The sequence below is a fragment of the Cornus florida genome, unplaced genomic scaffold, assembly GCF_030987335.1.
Source record: "Cornus florida cultivar Cherokee Brave unplaced genomic scaffold, ASM3098733v1 CherokeeBrave_3.0.0_Hap2_Chr05, whole genome shotgun sequence".
NCBI lineage: Eukaryota > Viridiplantae > Streptophyta > Magnoliopsida > Cornales > Cornaceae > Cornus > Cornus florida.
Window position 1 is genome coordinate 91,659,072 of NW_026775575.1, and position 17,979 is coordinate 91,677,050.

The 17,979-nt window shown below is 36.5% G+C and overlaps 4 protein-coding genes across 4 annotated transcripts; 2 read left to right on the top strand and 2 right to left on the bottom strand.

Annotated features, from left to right (window-relative positions):
* On the top strand, nt 1-4,838 carry LOC132307603 (B-box zinc finger protein 22-like). Its single transcript, XM_059805416.1, has 3 exons — nt 1-368; nt 2,520-2,945; nt 4,200-4,838. The coding sequence occupies exons 1-3, from the start codon at nt 186-188 to the stop codon at nt 4,506-4,508; spliced, it is 918 nt and encodes a 305-aa protein (XP_059661399.1). The 5' UTR covers nt 1-185; the 3' UTR covers nt 4,509-4,838.
* Nucleotides 4,839-5,000: 162 nt separating this feature from the next.
* LOC132309702 (protein ROOT INITIATION DEFECTIVE 3-like) lies at nt 5,001-6,418 on the bottom strand. The gene has a single exon (XM_059807987.1). The coding sequence runs from the start codon at nt 6,261-6,263 to the stop codon at nt 5,001-5,003; it is 1,263 nt and encodes a 420-aa protein (XP_059663970.1). The 5' UTR covers nt 6,264-6,418.
* Nucleotides 6,419-7,264: 846 nt separating this feature from the next.
* Nucleotides 7,265-11,378, top strand: LOC132307604 (large ribosomal subunit protein uL13c). The gene is made up of 4 exons (XM_059805418.1): nt 7,265-7,623; nt 9,065-9,250; nt 9,786-9,956; nt 11,021-11,378. The coding sequence occupies exons 1-4, from the start codon at nt 7,381-7,383 to the stop codon at nt 11,135-11,137; spliced, it is 717 nt and encodes a 238-aa protein (XP_059661401.1). The 5' UTR covers nt 7,265-7,380; the 3' UTR covers nt 11,138-11,378.
* Nucleotides 11,379-11,822: 444 nt separating this feature from the next.
* Nucleotides 11,823-15,900, bottom strand: LOC132307602 (protein trichome birefringence-like 42). Its single transcript, XM_059805415.1, has 5 exons — nt 15,117-15,900; nt 14,653-14,824; nt 12,744-12,919; nt 12,503-12,661; nt 11,823-12,394 (listed from the first exon to the last, which is right to left on the bottom strand). Exons 1-5 carry the CDS (start codon nt 15,398-15,400, stop codon nt 12,085-12,087), a joined length of 1,101 nt encoding a protein of 366 aa, XP_059661398.1. The 5' UTR covers nt 15,401-15,900; the 3' UTR covers nt 11,823-12,084.
* Nucleotides 15,901-17,979: the final 2,079 nt, after the last annotated feature.

Sequence of the window (17,979 nt, forward strand, 5' to 3'; positions counted from 1 at the left end):
AATACATGTTAGACCAACCCCTTCTCTTTTCTTCCCTTTCGGTTGGTTCATTTACTGCTAAAACCCCTCCGTAGAAACTCACTACCACTGCCACCACACACCATAGATCTCAAACTTAGGGCTTTCAACCTTCTCTAACCTCCGATTTCTAGAGAGAGAAAATATAGGATTTCTAGAGAGATAAGATGAAGATTCAGTGCAACGTTTGCGAGGCAGCGGAGGCCAACGTTCTGTGCTGTGCCGACGAGGCGGCTCTGTGTTGGGCATGCGATGAGAAAGTTCATGCCGCCAACAAGCTCGCGAGCAAGCACCAGAGAGTTCCTCTATCTGGCTCTTCCTCACACATGCCTAAATGTGATATTTGTCAGGTATATTTTCCTCAATTCTGCTCCATACATACATATGTATGTATGTATGTATATATATATACACACACACACATGTCCACACCAGTTTGTGAGTGTATTTGTTCACACACAGAAACACACTTGCATATATTGTTCATATGACTTTATTTGCTGGTATTGGTTTGATTTATCGATAAGTTCTACAGGACTATGAATTGTAGAATTTACTGTGATTTTGTTGTTTGTTTCATCCACTGGTTTCGAATTTCGATTGATCAAGAAAGAATAACTCATTGATTTTGATCATCATTAAGAAATGAAAGGGTATTCTGACGGTTGATAGTTGTTGTTATGGGTGAGTGGCCTTTGAAGTTTTACAACTACTAGAGTTCATCAACTGGCGCTTGACTTTGGTAAATTAAGTGTGAAGTGGCACCGCTTACTGTTGATTTTTTAGTTTTTCAATATTATTGACTCTGAGAAGTGTTTTGTTAGAATAATCCTCAAAAAGTTCTTTTGAAGATGGAGCAGAGCAAATTTGGGGATTGATTTACCCACATTTGTTGAAAAATGGTAGTTCTACATAGTCGTTAAAAATATGCCTTTTTCATATATCATATATGCACATACATTTTTATGTAACACATCATGAAACGAAAGTTCTGAAAAGCTCTGTTCTTGCAATTTTGGGAGTTCATCAGAATTTTGGAATCTGAGAGGTACCATGGCTCCAGTGGCAACCTGTGACCACAGTTAAGATATTTTCATGAAGGAAAATGATTTTGTATTTTTCATAAATAACCAATCAAAACCATTCGGCTAGTCAATTCACTGCAACTCTTCGGCCTGCGTATCACTACTCTTTCATTAAAGCTATATTTGGGAGCACCGAATCGATGCCTTGGAATTGGAATTGAAGGAAATTTAGTTCGAACTTGAAACTAATTTTCCTTCAATTCCAATTATATGAGCCTATTTGGTGCTCCCAAACACAACAGAGGAGAATTCTCTTCCATTTTGCATATTTACTGACATTTGTGATTCCAACTAGTTTAGTATAGCTTCTTGGTTTTAATCCCTGTGGACTGTAAAATTATGCCAATGATATCCTTCTATTTATTTGCTTCTTTTTACTTATAAAAAAAAAAAAATTACTCCTTCAAAAAAAGGAATATCTTCCTTTTCATTCTTTGCTTTTGGGCTCTCTCAGTAGTGGATTTTGTTGTTTCATTGTCTTTCCTGGGATTGGAGATATAAATATGAATTGGAACTTTGGTGGTAATTTACACTGAGTTTTTTAATAGAATTTTGAGCTTTAGTGCTCGTTAAATAATATAAGGTTGATTATCGTCATATGATTTGTTATTTGATATTTCATCAAATAGTTGAAAGAATCTCTCTCTCTACATAAATCCTAGGTTGCATCACAATGAAAGGAATTAAAATAAATTTGACAAACTTTTCACAATGATTTGAAACAAAAGGCTTCGGACATTCTACCTAATCATGGTTCCATTTTACATCAATATAATTAGTTCCACAAGTTATTTTTATGTATTTTAGAGTCCATGATATACACACACACATATATATATAACAGGAATAGTTAAGATACATCTTCTGTTTATATATCATGTCTCTTATTTTTCTTTGAGATGTTTCTGATTTATACATCTTCTTCTGTTCGTTTTGAGAGGCAATAGTTCCTTTTTTTTTTTTTTTTTTTTTTCCCAGTGAAAATACACACACACACACACACAGAGACACACATACATTTGCCTTGGAGGTCCATTATTTTAATTACTGGTGGATGTTTGCTTGGGAAAAATTTTCAGGTCTCTTCAGTTATCTTGGAAATAACATCTTTTTAAACCTGAAATTCATCTTTTATTGTGAAAAGGTTTCTATTTAAATAAATTTCCTTGAACTAACAGAGTAGTCACATCTTCTTTAAGGTTGGACTTCTTTTTGGCTCTCTTGTAATATTTTCACCAGGTATGCTTGGATATTTCTTTTGTAATGTATCAAGAGAGCAGATATTGCTTTATTTTTCCCTTTTCCCCTTCAGATGATGTGGCTTGAGGCTTGAGCTATCCTCACAGAACCAGCATTCCTTTTTCACTCCCCTCCCCCCTCTTTTGGTAGTGGTTTATGAATTGGCATCTCATACAGGAAACAGTTGGCTATTTCTTTTGTCTGGAGGATCGAGCTTTACTCTGCAGGAAATGTGATGTCGCCATACACACAGCAAACACCTATGTTTCTGCTCACCGGAGGTTTCTGCTTACTGGAGTGAAAGTAGGGCTTGAATCAACTGAACCTGTTATATCCTCTTTGGGGAAGTCACACACTGGTGAAAAAATCTTAGAAAAAGAATCCCGTTCTCTATCTAAAAGAGGTAGCACAATGTCATTGGATGGTCAATACAACAGAGTATTACCCATACAAGCTGGTGGAGCTGGGGATTTTGCACCATCGAAGCTGCCATTTGCCGGAGATTCTTCAGGTGGAAGTATTCAATCGTGGCAGTTAGATGAATTTCTTGGGATAACAGAATTTAATAAGAATTATAGCTACATTGATAATGAATCATCCAAGGTATGATGTTAATTCTAGCTATTCGTCATTTTGTTAGATTTAATGCATATATATGTAGGATGCAAAAAAACTTATGCTAAAATGACCATAAATTATGGTCTGTCTGAGCATTTGTACGTAGATGTCAAAGGAGGGTGCAAACTATAATGTATCTTGCACCCATCTATGTCAATACTGCATAATTAAATGCCACCCATCAAGGTGAAAGAATGATATATCCTACAGTTGGTGCAACAATGATGTTCCTTGGCCAGATTGTCTGATGTTAATCATCAGTTCTAGAAACGAGTTGGCATGCTGGTATACTAGATTCTGCCCGGGCTTGATTTGTCCAACACAGGCCGGCTTGTAGTACTTTGAATCTTACTTTAGTTTTGACAATGACTTCTTTTAAACTGTTGTTTAGTTTTTAATAGTCCAAATTTGTGTTTAGCCTATTGTAGCCGATGGACTCTTGGATGCTCTTGCCCAAAGTTGGTTTTTCAGATTGTAGAGTAGCCAAGGCATCTCTCTTACAATTACGAATTTGGTATTGACAAATTTCTGTAATCTGAATCAACGAACCTAACTAAATCTGCATTAAAAAAAAGTTGACTAGAAGCAGCCAATGGGAATTTGGTTCGAATTTAATGTGCTTTGATGAATTTGGCTAAAAATTTCACCAGAAGTCAAGAGTCATCTTACTAGTGCTAATTTTTGGAGAAGCTGGAAGGACATCTCTCCCCTTGTCTAATAAAAAATCTAGATTCCAAGAGTCTCGTATAAATTATAATCATGTAGTGTCAAAGATGAAAAAGTCATGCAATGTTGCTTTACTTGCATTTCTTGAGTCCACAATTAGAAATGAGACAGTTGCTGACAATTATGGGCTGAAACCAAATGCAGCCTCATTTAACGTTTCTCTTCTGGTGAGAATGTAATCTGCAGCCCATGCAACAAATTCAAGCAATAATAAGCTTGGCTAAACTTCTGCAAATTAAGCTGCGTTGAGTTTTTCAATCCCTTTTTTGAAAGCTACACTGGATTAGTTAACATTCAATTTGATCTTAAGCTTTATTTGTTGCGAGACATTTAGAACCTAGTTTCCTGATATTTTTGTTGGTCCAGTTGGCTGTAAATTGAGTTAACCATGTGCCCTATAGTTGTCGCTTTAAAATAATACGGTGGTTGATGGGCCTGGTTTGTTGTTATTTTCTCCAGGTCTTTACCAATGCAGACCTAATCTTTTATCTTCTTTGCAATGAATTTTACCAGGCTGATACCGGTAAGCTTGGAGACTCTGACAGCTCCACAATTTTAATAGCTGCTGGGGAAGAACTGGATGGTGATGAATACCTGGGTCTGGTGCCAGAAGCATCCTGGAATGTACCACAGCTCCCATCCCCACCTACAGACTCGGGGCTTTTCTGGCCAAAAATTTATAACAGTTCATCTGACACTGCAATCTTTGTGCCTGACATATGCCCCTCGCCCATGCAGAATCCTCACTGTCATCAACCCGATGGCACCAACTTGGAACGGCAAAAGCGAAGGCAAAGGCAATTTCTAATCAATTCTCCCTAAGCTCCTTTCTCTACTGGGCACCTTATAGATGGTGTTTGCTAGTTACAGTCTTCGTGGTATTTCTTAGCATCAGCGTCCAAGTCGTTTGAGCTATTTCTTATGTTGTACTGTTTCATCTATCGGTAATTCTCTCTCATACCATTGATAATTTAAGGTTGTGTGAATTAGCACAAGTATATCAGTTTGTAGTTGAGTTGCTTATAAGTTGGATATGGATTAGTGTTAGATAGAGAAGAGCATAGATAAAAATATTCACGGACAAATTTGTTTTCTATGTGTAAAGACAAACCAAAGTTCATAAATATATTAAGTTAGAATATCTTTAACCGATTTGATGGAAATTTTAAGGTCAAAATACCAAAACTGTGTGTTAGCTTTGTAGTACACTAAATGTTGTATGACAAGAAGCTCAATTAATAATATATTATGTTAGAATATATTGCATTACTACATCGTTCTGCTGCTCCGCATTTCATTGTAGAGTCTACATGCCTATTCTTCATCACTATTGTTGCTGTTAGTTCCCCTTTTGGCCTCCTTGAGAATGAGTTCCAAAAGTTTCTCATAAGTCTCAATAGCTGATCCGAGCGTGTCAATGGCTCTGCTCCTATCCTGTGCCAGAACACTCAACGTCTGTTCCATGTCCATCACTTCCCTTATTGGCCTACTCAACTCCCCACCAGATAACCCTAGACTCCATCCACTTGACTCGGCGTTGCCTCCGCCCATTCTAACTCCACTTTCTCCACCATCACCAAACCCCTTGGCCACGAGCAGTTCACTGATGCTTCCCTTCTCCTGATCAAGAACAACCTTAATCACCTGTCTTCTCTCCACCTCCCAAATCCAAACACTCCCATCTTCCGAAGCAGTGACCAGATTTCTTCCCCTGTTCATCATTGCCATGCCAACAATTGCTCTGTCATGCCTCTGTGCCCACGAGACCATCTCACGCCCTTGTTTCACCAGGTTTCTGCCCGCCACCTTCAGTGCTGCACTGTAAACTAACCCATCCGACCCTCCTATGTAAAACTCCGACTCCGTGGGGTCTATCACTGCACTCCAAATTGTACTTGGGAATGCCACTGTACGGAGCTCTGTCCCGTGCATAAGGCTCCAGAACTTACATGTGCAGTCCAATGAGCACGAGAGTATGGTGCAGTTGGATCCTCCAATACCAGTAACAATGGTAGTTACAGAAGAGCCATGTCCAACAAATCGCTGTAAGATGATGTTTGTTGAATTCTTATTAGGTGAATCATCCAAAAGTTTATAGATTGGAAGTACTGCAATGGTTCCGTCATCACTACCCGAAAATAGAAGCGAACCGTCATGGTTGATCTCAAGGCAAGATACAGCTTTGGAGTGAGCAGCAACTGAATGGACGAAGTCTCCTGAAGGGAGTGATAGTGCATGGATATGGCCTGAAAGGCCACCGGCGAAGAGATACAAGCCGTCAAGAGTGGCAGCGAGTGGAGCAACGGGTTCAGGAACAGGGAGATTGTGAAACGAAGTTGAGGACCACCAGTTATAGAGGTGAACTGAGCCAGAACCGGTGTCGGAGCAGACATGAGAAGCAGCAATGAGTTTCTTTCCCGCAAGTGCGAGGCCTTTGCGAGGTGACCGGCTACCCATGAAGCGAGCTAAGGTGGCACCCGAGGAAGCATCGCAGGCGACAATGGGGCCGTCAGTGGAGCTAGTGAGGATTATTTCCTTCATGGTTGATGCCATTTTCAGGTGGGAGATAAAAGACATGAAACAGGGTGAAAGGTGTAATGTAAACACGGGAAGCGTATGCTTTAGGAATATGAGGGCGTGTCGAAAACAATGTTGTTGTAACCAGATTTGGCCTCTTCCTACTTGAGCTTTGTTGTCATGTGAGTGATGAAATATAGTAATAGGTGCTTGCTTTCGAGACCATCTTGTGGTCTTAATGTGTGTTCTCATAAATAATTGTGACATATTTCTATGTTTTGGCCAGGATTTACTTAATCCTAATTAATGCGTTATGACTATTTGTCGAGCCATAAATACACCTATTAAATATAGATCACCATACTTGCTTAATGGTGAGTTAGTTAGCACGTTTTACTTATTATTCGCCTAATAGTTTATTGTATCAAATTTATATAAAAAAAATAAATAGGCATATATAGATATGGTGTTTGTCTTTCCTAATAATTTAAATATTTGAATCGAATTGCGAAGCATCTAATCCTTTATAGTTGTTACCCTCATTTGGAGGAATATAAGTTCCACATCAAAAGTGAATAAAGCACCACATAATATTATATTACAAATTTGTTAGTTATTTTGTTACAAATTTAAATACTTTGTTTATTTAATAAAAATATCTATACTAATTGTGTAAACCTAGAAGAGACATATTTCACATATTAACAAAAGTAAAAAAAAAAAAAATAAATAAAAAAATTTTCTCCATCAAGCTTGCGCCTATCATTATTTTTTAATTACAAAGTGTTTATTTATTTGTTGTTAATGCATAGCTTCCGTGAAGTTGAAAACAAGAGATGTCTTAACTTCGGAAGAAATATAAAAATAAATTATAATAATAAGAAGAAGAAAAAAATAAAAATAATAATAAGAAGAAGACAACGACGATGACAATGATACGGTGCGTTTTGGTAAGTGTAACAATAAACATCAAGATATGACTGTTTTGCTCACATTTTATTCCCAATATGCCCCTAACATATTACAGAAATCCCCACCCCCATTTTAAAACCAAAACCCATCTCTGTCCTTAGCCTTCTTCACCGCCAACGCCATCTTATCCAGTTAGACACGCTGATGGTATACTCTCACTGCTACTAAAAAGACCAACAACGCTTGTTGTAGAGAGAGAGAGAGCATGGCGATACCGTGCGCTTCATCGACGGCCGTAATGGCGTCTCCATCACCGAAACCCTTGTGCCTCTCTGCGAATAAGACTCCATTTCTCGGATTCTCAGTCGCAGCCTCATCAAAGCCCTTCATTCGAACCACGTCTCTGGTCAGTACTAATCGGACCTTCCAGATACGCTGTCAGGATAAAGCAGCTGTTATCCCATTAGACCAGCGGTGGATGTTTGAAGAATCCGAAATCGGTGGCCCAGTAAACCCTCTCTCTCTTTTAACACACATTTATGTCAATGTTTTTATTCCGTGCTCTGTTTGGTTGTTGAGAAAATGCAGTAATCGAAAGAAAATTAACAATATTTAATTTTGGATTGTTATTACCCTCCATTGCTTTATAATATGGTCGCCTGGTTCATTTGGTTGAAAGTTTAGGAAAGAGAGAGATTTTGACAAGTTTGGAATTAGGTTTTATTTTTCTAAGTCCTAAATAGCACAAATTTTGGCCTAGTAACAATTGAGACCCGAACATTCAACTTCTTTTCTCCCCACCTTTGTAATTAACCGAATTAGGGTAATTTAACATGTTCAAGCTCAGTTTTTGTTATGTCAACTCCAAAAGCATACTTAATAACCCATCTTACCGGAATTTCCATCATACATTTGTGTGTGTGCGTGTGATTTCTTTGGTTAAGTCTTGTGGGTTTATTTTATGACAATAGCACAATGCCTAAAACTAAAAGCAAATGTTGAAATCAATGTCAGGGGTTGCTCAAGCTTAGAGCTAAAGCGTAGGTTGAATAAGTTTGAATAATGTTTTTCGTAGTCTCTTTTAAGCTTCCCGATTGCAAGCATGTAGCAAAGTAAAAAGGGAGAGGTAGAGAAGGGAAAGGAGGGGAAAGGTAAGTGTGAATCGAATATTATATCTTAGCCAAAAATGACATCGCATGCTTATAGCCGCAGGGTGCTTTGAATCCATCAATTCATTTCAACTTCCTTGGATGAAATTCTTGATATATGGAGTTGTGAGTATGGACCTAGATATTTCGAACATGTGATAAGACAAAGGGGCATAACCGGCTAAGCTGCTATTGTTAAATTAAGGTTATGTTTCTTGTTTATTGTTTTGTATTTACTATAAGATGTCCTCTTGATTGGCCATATGAAGTGAATCACACAGACATGCAAAGTAAGCTTATTTCTTTAATGGATACAATTCTTTTCATTATATTAATGAATTACTCACCCATATACAAATAAATGAGCTTCCCATATTTTGAGACTTGACGTTTAAAAGAGTCAAACAGTCGAGGATATTTTTGTGTTTGGGCTTCTAAGTCTCCGGACTTTGCATTTAAATTTCTTTTTTTCTTCCTTCTCTTTACTAGTCTCGAAACTTGGACCTGGGACTTGAAAATTAAGATCCAAAGCCAATGAGAGAGAGGTAGACCATCACTCTGCAATTAAATTAATAGGTATAAATTATTATTATTATTATTGAAAATAGTTGTTCAAGTGTTGACTTGATATTGAAAATTCAACAAGAATGTCATGCTAACTTAAAGATTCATTTCAAAATTTGCAATCGGGATACTTACTATTTGTTTTTGAGTTATTAATTTAATTTTATATATAACTGCTGCTCTTGAATCGCTTATGTTAGATCGGGCTCCTTCTGAGCATATTTTTTTCTTTTTCAGGATATATGGAATACGACATGGTATCCTAAAGCTGCAGACCATGTAAACACAAATAAAACCTGGTATGTTGTTGATGCTACTGATAAGATTCTTGGAAGACTAGCATCGACTATAGCTATTCATATCCGTGGGAAGAATCTGGTGACCTATACTCCCAGTGTCGACATGGGGGCTTTTGTCATCGTGGTATGTACCTTTCATAGAAAGTGCTAATTCTTCTATGTAATGTTTGATATCCATGGAAATAGAATATCCAACTGTAGATCGAGCAGCCTTGAAAGTCATTATTTTTGAAGTGGGGTATCAAGAAATTGTCTTCCCTTGTCCGTCATTACTAAACTACAAAAACAATGAATTGGACTCAGTTTGAGATCATCAATTTTCTCTTCTTATATTCATTGTTTTTGTCAAAAAATGGTTTGATTCATTATCAACTTTTTGTGTAGTGATGGATGCATAATAGTTTTTTAACTGATGAGAAATTATCATTCTTGCTTTTATCCATATGGATGGGGTTTAACTGAGGGGAAATCATAGATATTTATAGAACTTCAGATAATTTTTCATTGCAGTATGTGCATATGCTTATGTGGTGGCTCATTACCTAAACAATGTTATGTAACATTAATGTTCATAATGTGCTCTTTTGACATAAAATAGTTACAATAATGTTGCCAATAGATAAATAAATTTGACCAGTATCCTGCGTGAACTCAAATAGGTGAATGCTGAAAAAATTGCGGTATCTGGTAAAAAGAGGACCCAGAAGCTCTATAGGAGGCATTCAGGAAGGCCAGGTGGGATGAAAGTGGAAACCTTTGAGCAGCTCCAGCAGAGAATTCCAGAAAGAATTATTGAGCATGCGGTTCGTGGCATGCTTCCCAAAGGGAGGGTGAGTTATTTGTTTGTGATTCTTTTTAAGAAAATATATTATTATAAGCTAAAAAATTGTCAATTGAGAACAGGGCATTTATGTTTTTATTTACCATGTTAATGAACCTGAACTGAGTTATATGTTTATGGTTCTGCATATTTATTTATTTTAAACACCTAGAGATGTAGGTTTAATAAGTATGGGGAGTACTTACCACTGGCCCTAGGCCATTGGCCCAGGTTGTACGAGTTCTCCTCCCCCAAAGGGAGGTGAGCGTTTCAAGCCCCACAAGGGACAATATGGTGTGTGTGCATGTGTCAGCATTGCTTTTAGGGCTAGTTTGGTGTGGTGGAATGGAATAAAAGAAAGTGGAATGGAATGATTTTTTTTCCATTCTCGTGTTTGGTGTCAATTTTAAAGTTGGAATCATCATTCCCTACTATTCTTGGAGAATGGTCATTCCATTTAAATCATTCCACCTTCAAACAAAAGGAATGACCATTCCATTCCCATCTCCATTCTCATTCCATTCCAATTCATTCCATCACACCAAACTAGCCCTTAGTGTCAGCGTTCAAGGCCGTGGAACTGTTAATGTGGGACTCCTTGAGAAACTAATTTGGTATGCGCTGGAGTGTTGATAGGACAGTAGGAGCACTGAAATGAAGCAACGTGTAGGCCACCCAATATGGGCCGTTGAGCTAGCTGTGGGAGTGCCATGTGGAGGTAACTGTCACAATGATTAGCTGTAAGTGGGGGAATAATGCCTAGAAAGATAATTATCAAATTACACTGTGTAGATCTTACACTAAGGATATCCTGTTACACCTCACAAAGCATTATTTCGCTTATGTGGAGCTATTGCAAACATGTGAATATCGGTAGTAAAAATATACTTTCTTTGTAACTTAATCTACTACAGATTGTCCTCCTCGTGTGGCCGTATCAGTTTCAGCCTTAATCATTCAATATATATATATATATATATATTCCAAATGATTTAACAAAAATAAGTGTCTAGAGTTATGCTAATTCTTGTGCTAAATCGTAATAAGCTGTTTCAAATTTACTCGTTTGTGCAGCTTGGCAGAGCGATATTCAACCATCTCAAGGTGTACAAGGGCCCTGATCATCCACACGAGGCCCAAAAACCCATTGAGCTGCCAATTAGGGACAAAAGGGTACAGAGGCAGAAGTAGATTGTAAGCACGTTTGGAAACGTTGAGAGTTCATGGTTGTAAACATGGAGAGAGAACAAATTTCAATATATATATATATATATATATATATATATATATATATATGTGGGTAAACTCCTCTTATGTTGTTCATTGTTCTCTAATCTACTCTCTGTGATACAATTTTTGTTTCTTGAACCCCTACAATGTTAATTCATTACATTTTGGCATTTGAATTGAATCAGTTTGTTTCTCTGGCATATATACATGTGGGCTTCGTTGATTTTGCTTAATGGCCTTTGGGTGAAATGGTATAATAGCAACTCGGCAAAAAGTAAGTAGAGGGTCTTGGTTCTCCTTGCTTGGCTTCTTAAACCCAGTCGAATGGCTTCACGGTGAGTTTTTTCTTCTTCTGAACTGATCTTTTGGAAAACCAATAGCATATTGGGGTGAGTTTAACCAATTTATCATATCAATGGCCATATTTGACATTTACACTCTTTTAAAATTGTGTTCCAGCATGAAATTGATGGTTTTTGCCTATTCTTACTCTTGACAATTAGGTCTGATCCTCTCCACCAAATCTTGGAAATGAGCATTTACTGGGACAAATTATTCCATCTTCCAAACAATTTCTTTCCCAAATTTGAAACAGTAACGCTTGTGATCTAGTTTGTAAGGTCTACGAGGTCCTGGTGAAATTACCAATGTTTGCCTTGTCGTCACTGGTTTGGGAATTTCTCAGTCTTCTTCCTGTTTCTCACTGTCTTCTACCATCATCAGAATTCAACTGCAGCTTAAATTATGTTAGATTGAATCCAAACAAAACGATATCAAACTCCCTTGAAATAGACTAATTGTTGCATTTGCCCCAAAATTGTTTATCTATTGATTAGCCATGATATAAAACGAACACACTCCATCTCAACCTCACCATTTAAAAAAAAAAAAAAAAAAAAAAAAAAAAATTACTTGTTGAACAAAATTGTGTATAAAAGTTGGTTCCAGGTATCAGGAACACCAGCGAGGCACCAGTGACTGCAGTCCGTGGCTGTGGCACTGCCACCATCACCGCCAGCATATTTGGATGGGTGACCATCTTTCCTTAATTGAGTGAGCAATGTGATGTCCAGCAAAAAGGGAGGCCTTTCCATGCTACTCAACACGCTCTTCACCACTGCTTCTCCTGGATAATGATCGCCGGGATAATTTGATCCCTCTATTGGTTTTGTTTGCCCTTCACAGCTCCTCACTTTTGGTTCATTCCATTCCTTCCCACTGATACATGATCCAGATGAAATCACAAACAGGTAATTCTGAAACTACTTGAAAACATGTATAAAACAATTAATTTAGTAATTTAATTGAATATAGATAAGTGCTTACTGGTAATGGACTGCAGAAATTCCTTGGAAGAAGAGTCTTGTCTTTGAAGGATCTATGTTGGAATCAACCCATTGAGCCCAAGTTGTCAAAGCTATTTTGTAAGCTTCCATATGATCCATGTTTTTGGATAAATTACCACCAACTTCAAAGTAATCCCATCTGCATCACAACATCAGATTCATTACACACACTGACACACACACACACACACGCATAGTAGGAAATGTGATTGAAATCACACGTTTGAAAGCGACCCTCGTGAGTCCACCAGTGATAGCTGTTGAAGATCAAAACATCGACTCCTTTCCACTGGTTGCCGGTGCTGATTGAGTCCAGCTTTAGAACTCGGCCTATTTTTTCAACAGCTATGTCCACTAGAAATCCATTCTTCAAAAACATAACGGAAACTCCATAATCCTTAACAAAAAGATCAAACAGTTTATTGTTTTGTCGAAAAATTGAGAACTGCATATCCAAAAATGAGTAAGAAAACTCACGCTTGAGAGTTATCAACAAGTCAAGATACATTTGATAAAAAGCTGTAACTGGGACACAAGCCTACTATACAAAATGGGCAATTAATGTTCTATGTGACAATGCTGCCTGCAGGTGAATGTATAGTGTGCAATGGTGCATATATATATATAAAATACATCCACGTGCTGCGTAATAGTGTGTAGGTGTTGGGAAGTGGCTGCCACATGGCATGTTCAAAAGTCAACAAAAGCTCACATGACATTTTAAATAGTCAAAAGAAGATGACGTGACACTTAAAAAAAACAAAAAAGCCAGGACTGTATCTTCTTTTCAACCACATAAAATGATGGTTAAACCAAACATACAAAACCCTAGCAAAGAATTGCCTGATCATCTAGCCTCGAAAACATAACCCCGGGCAAGTTAAACCCTAGTAAAGAATTACTAGGTCACTAAATCACGAAAGAACAAGCACAGAAAAGCCTAACAAGAATGGCCAGGTCACGGGCATTGAATAAATCATACTCAGGGTCACAAACAAAACCCTAGCAAAAGCTACCAGGTTACTAAATCTCGGGAGAACAAACCTCAAGCATAAAGCCACAACAAATAAATTACCTAGATCGTGAGGCCTCAAGATTGCAATCTCAGGCGCACACACAAAACCTCTTTTATACCTCAAATAAAAGATTCATACGACAAACTAATAAAATTAATGAGATAAAGGTAGGACTCACTCATAAACCCTAAGACCTTTATAAGAATTTTGGATTGAAAGATAAAAATTTAAATAACCCCTAAAGATAAATGTGGGTTTACTAAGAGAAATAATAAATCACATGTCTAGAACAATAGATCGTTATCGTTACATTAGTGACTCTTGCAGAGTCATTAATACATACAGCTAATGCCGTTATAGCGCCGAATACATTTAATGTCAAGAACAAGTCTAAATAGAGGTGTGCTCAAGAAGGGATTAGACCCTTCAGGTACATAGACCCCTCATGAACTAGTATCACATGTCGAGGGTAATAACCAGTATCGCGAGAAAACCAACGGTTATCAACCACCCTTGGCCTTGGGTTAGGCTATAAAAAGCCCATTAAATTGAACATTCAAGGGAGGCTTAACCAGAGATTCCCTCCTTCACTGAAAATTCCTCTAATCTAGTCTACTTTCTTCCCTGGCCCCTCGTATTTGTGATTTGATATCTCTAATTTATATTGTTAAAGAACCTACACAATGTTATTTATCTCTGTCCCATGTATTTCTCCATGCTCATCTGCTCATAGGTGTGTATACACAATATTCAGAACAATGCAATCAACTTGGTAGGACTATTTTAAAATTATGAACATGCTTTCTAGGTTTGGAATGGGGCTAGTGCTAGATTCAACACTTTTCTATTACTCAACGTGTTTTAAAACCGTGCTGGCCGTGAAGTTTGGGAACTTACCAGAACTTCATATTTAAGCTTGCTTAACCTGGAGAAGTATCAGGATGGGTGACGGACAATATTATGTCTGGCTAAGGTAAGGGTTGCTATATCATAGTATCATACATGGTATTTATAACTAGTTTACTTTCATTTTCTTTTATTTTCTTGGCTATCAACTGGGATTTATGATCGAAAAATTCGAGGATTTGTAAAGAGTGAAAATTTATAGACTTACGGGAAATGAAAATGTGGAGAGCAGCCCTCTGCTGACTAAGGTGTAATTGGACCTTGGGAGTGCAGTGTGAAGCATGCATATTAGTGACTGCCACTGGTTCAAGCTTAAAGAGTCCCCCACAAACATGATCTTTTTGCCCCTAAATTCCTCCAACAAATTCTGTCCATTGAAACTACACCACAATATCACCAAAACAAAAATTACGCCAAAAAAAAAAAAAAAAAACAAAAATTTCAGAAAATGTTTGGGAGTCTGAATTCAGTCAGATTCTCTATCATTGTCCAATCTCGACACATGTTTCTTTACACAACATAAAGATATCAAATTAACTGTCATGAACTCATTTTATTCAACAAATAAAGTTTTTTCCCAAACTGTCATGTTTCTCCGTGTTATGACTATTCCTAAAGTAGAGCATGGGATTATTCTTTAGAAAAGAAAGAAACAAGGGTTGAGAATAATACCTTGAAAGGTCACAACCATCTGGCTTCCATCTATATTTGAGGTACATATTATCAGGTCTCCCACTCTTCTGACAATTCAGTCCAATGAAAGGACAATCAGAGGCATCATAGAGGGGATAGGTATCATCAAATACCCAACTCCCTCTGAAAAGATCACAGCCGTTTGATGATGATTGGCTGGTCATCTTATATATCTTCTCTCCATTTACTTGGAGGGATGTCACAAATGCCACCAGAGACAGAAAAACAACAATGTGACCACAAAAGACCAACCAGAAAGCCATTTTAGATTAAATCAAAACTGGGCAGGGAAAGAGATATCTATATATATAGTTATATACATACACATATATAGAGAGAGAGGGAGAGAGAGAACTAATGCTTTACAGAAAGGAATTACGATGGGTTGGTCAAGGATTATTGAGTTAACACACATAACGACTCTTTTCTACATTTATTACATATTATATAAGATAAATACATATATTAATGAAATAGCTTAACAATTATACTATTTATTACAGGATATGACATAAATACATATATTAACGAAAATGAGTGATATACATTTCATGATATATATACACACACACACATACGTGAAAATTAGTGACAAGCAAATCTAAATCTTACAATGTGAAATGTGAAAAAAAAACTGTAAAAGATTAGATTCTAATATGTTATTTGTGTCTGATTTTAGAGCATCCATGGCAGAAAAGCGAGAGTATTGGCCTTTTGCAGGTAGTGAATTTTCTGGCGTGGGGCTCTCCATATGCGGTCCCCACACAGATACTCGCCACACTAATAATATCCTTCTTTTTTTTAATTTGTTTTTGCTCCACACATTGTATTTACCTTCCTCCTTTTGATGGAGATTTTGCTTTCTCAACTCTCTATTCAGAAGGAGGTTTTGTGCAATATGTCTATAAATATATTACATATAGATAAGTCTTAAAATTTTTACAAAAATATAAAATAATAATAATAATAAAATTGTCCAGTTCAATCAACACCATTTCGGTTGGGCTGACCCAATTTAAGCGGAGAGCCACGTCAGTTCAAAAACTTTTTATTATTCAATAATGGAGAGCTAACATTGGATAATTATATGAGATGGAATGCTCTTATGCATGTTATGATTGTTGGAGGTTGTATATATGAGATTTAAAGTTGATAATTAAATTGCATGGTCAATAATCCAACTGTGATTACCATGCACATGAACCCACAGGATTAGAAAGAGAATGTACAAGACAATAGCTAGAAATTCAAAACTTGACCATTGTTTTTTAGAGTCAAATTCAAAATTGTTCTGTTGGTTTTTAGTGTCATTACTTCTACGGAATTAACGTTACACCACTCGTTTTGTTACCATTTAGTTTAGTTAATGGATCAGTGGTAAGTTATTAGCCACAACTATGAAATGAACCTCACATGAAATTTTATCTTGCCAAACCCACACTCACTCAAAAAAAAAATAAAAAATAGAAGACGATGACATGCAAAACGAATAAGTGGAGTTAAAAATGAAAATGTTTACAGATAATAAAAATTAGAGTAGTGATTTAGGGAACGAATTCGACAATTACCGAATTCAATTTATGTGAAAGAGGTCAGGAACCGGCTCAAAAAATCAAGGGGGGAGGGAATACTAAATTCTAAAAATAATTTTATGGGGACAAAGTTAATATTTCGTAAGTATATTTATTAGAATGACAAAATAGTAGGGTAAAAAAATGATTTTTTTTTTTTTTTTCAAATGGGGGCAATTGCTCCCAATAAAATGTACTTCGTTCTGTTCATAAGAGAGGTGGTGGGTCTCATCACATATTCACGTGACTATGATGGGACCCACCACCTCACTTGTATAAGTTGAATTCGGTGCCGAATTCGATTCATAAATCATTATTCTAGAATTATATTTTAAATCATAATGAAAATTTATACAAGTCTATTTATATAATTCAAACTTTAAATCTCAATTAATTTTACAGATCTAATTTTGTTGTTGCACCATTTTAGGACCTAGGAATGGTAAAGATAAATCACTAAATCAAACACATGCGTTTGGAATATTGGAATTTAGTGGGATTTGGAATTAAAATTGGAATTCCTAGTACCCGGAATCAAAGAAATTTAAAATGGATACCTAGGAGTATTGCCCTCTTTGATACCATGGAATTGGATTCAATGGCATTTGAAATTTCAAAATATAGTGTTTTCAAATTCCATGAAAATTAGTGGAATTTAATGAGATTTGTAAATTAGTTTAGTTATAAGTTTCTAACAGACCGAATTTGCTTTTCTTGTCAGTGAAACATAATATTGTAATTGTCTTTATAATTAATAAGGATAAACGGGGAAAAAAAAAAAATTTCATTTAAAATCAACTTTCAATTTATTCCAAATACACTAATAGAATTTTATTTATTTAAAATACACAAATGGAATTTCATTTAAAATCCAATCCCATTTGTTTTTTTCTTCCTTTGGGGGCAAAGTAATCTTTCACTCCCACGAAAACAACATAAATGGAATTTCATTTAAAATCCCCTCCCCCCTCCCCCCCCCCTCGGGGCTGAAGTAGTCCTTTATATATCTATAATCACTCCTCGGACCACCACACAAATTGAATTTCATTTTAAATCCTTCAAATTTTTAAAATCACTCCCTGACCACCTCACAAATAGATTTTCATTTAAAATTCGATGCCAATTTTTTTTTTTTTTTTCATTTGGGTGCTGAGGTAATCTTTCATATATCTATAATCACTCCTTAGACCACCACACAAATGGAATTTTGTTTAAAGTCCAATCCCATTTCTTTTTCTTTTTCTTTTCCATTGGGGCTGAAATGATCCTTA

Bases quoted from the DNA above. Each gene is read 5' to 3' on its own strand.
- LOC132309702 (XM_059807987.1), bottom strand. From the start codon at position 6,263: ATGTCTTTTATCTCCCACCTGAAAATGGCATCAACCATGAAGGAAATA.
- LOC132307604 (XM_059805418.1), top strand. From the start codon at position 7,381: ATGGCGATACCGTGCGCTTCATCGACGGCCGTAATGGCGTCTCCATCA. The intron at 9,251-9,785 runs GTATGTACCTTT...GAACTCAAATAG, and splicing joins TGGGGGCTTTTGTCATCGTG to GTGAATGCTGAAAAAATTGC. The intron at 9,957-11,020 runs GTGAGTTATTTG...TCGTTTGTGCAG, and splicing joins GCATGCTTCCCAAAGGGAGG to CTTGGCAGAGCGATATTCAA.
- LOC132307603 (XM_059805416.1), top strand. From the start codon at position 186: ATGAAGATTCAGTGCAACGTTTGCGAGGCAGCGGAGGCCAACGTTCTG. The intron at 369-2,519 runs GTATATTTTCCT...CATCTCATACAG, and splicing joins CTAAATGTGATATTTGTCAG to GAAACAGTTGGCTATTTCTT. The intron at 2,946-4,199 runs GTATGATGTTAA...GAATTTTACCAG, and splicing joins TTGATAATGAATCATCCAAG to GCTGATACCGGTAAGCTTGG.
- LOC132307602 (XM_059805415.1), bottom strand. From the start codon at position 15,400: ATGGCTTTCTGGTTGGTCTTTTGTGGTCACATTGTTGTTTTTCTGTCT. The intron at 12,920-14,652 runs GTAAGTCTATAA...CTTTTTGTTAAG, and splicing joins TCTCCACATTTTCATTTCCC to GATTATGGAGTTTCCGTTAT. The intron at 12,662-12,743 runs GTGTGATTTCAA...GTTGTGATGCAG, and splicing joins CACGAGGGTCGCTTTCAAAC to ATGGGATTACTTTGAAGTTG.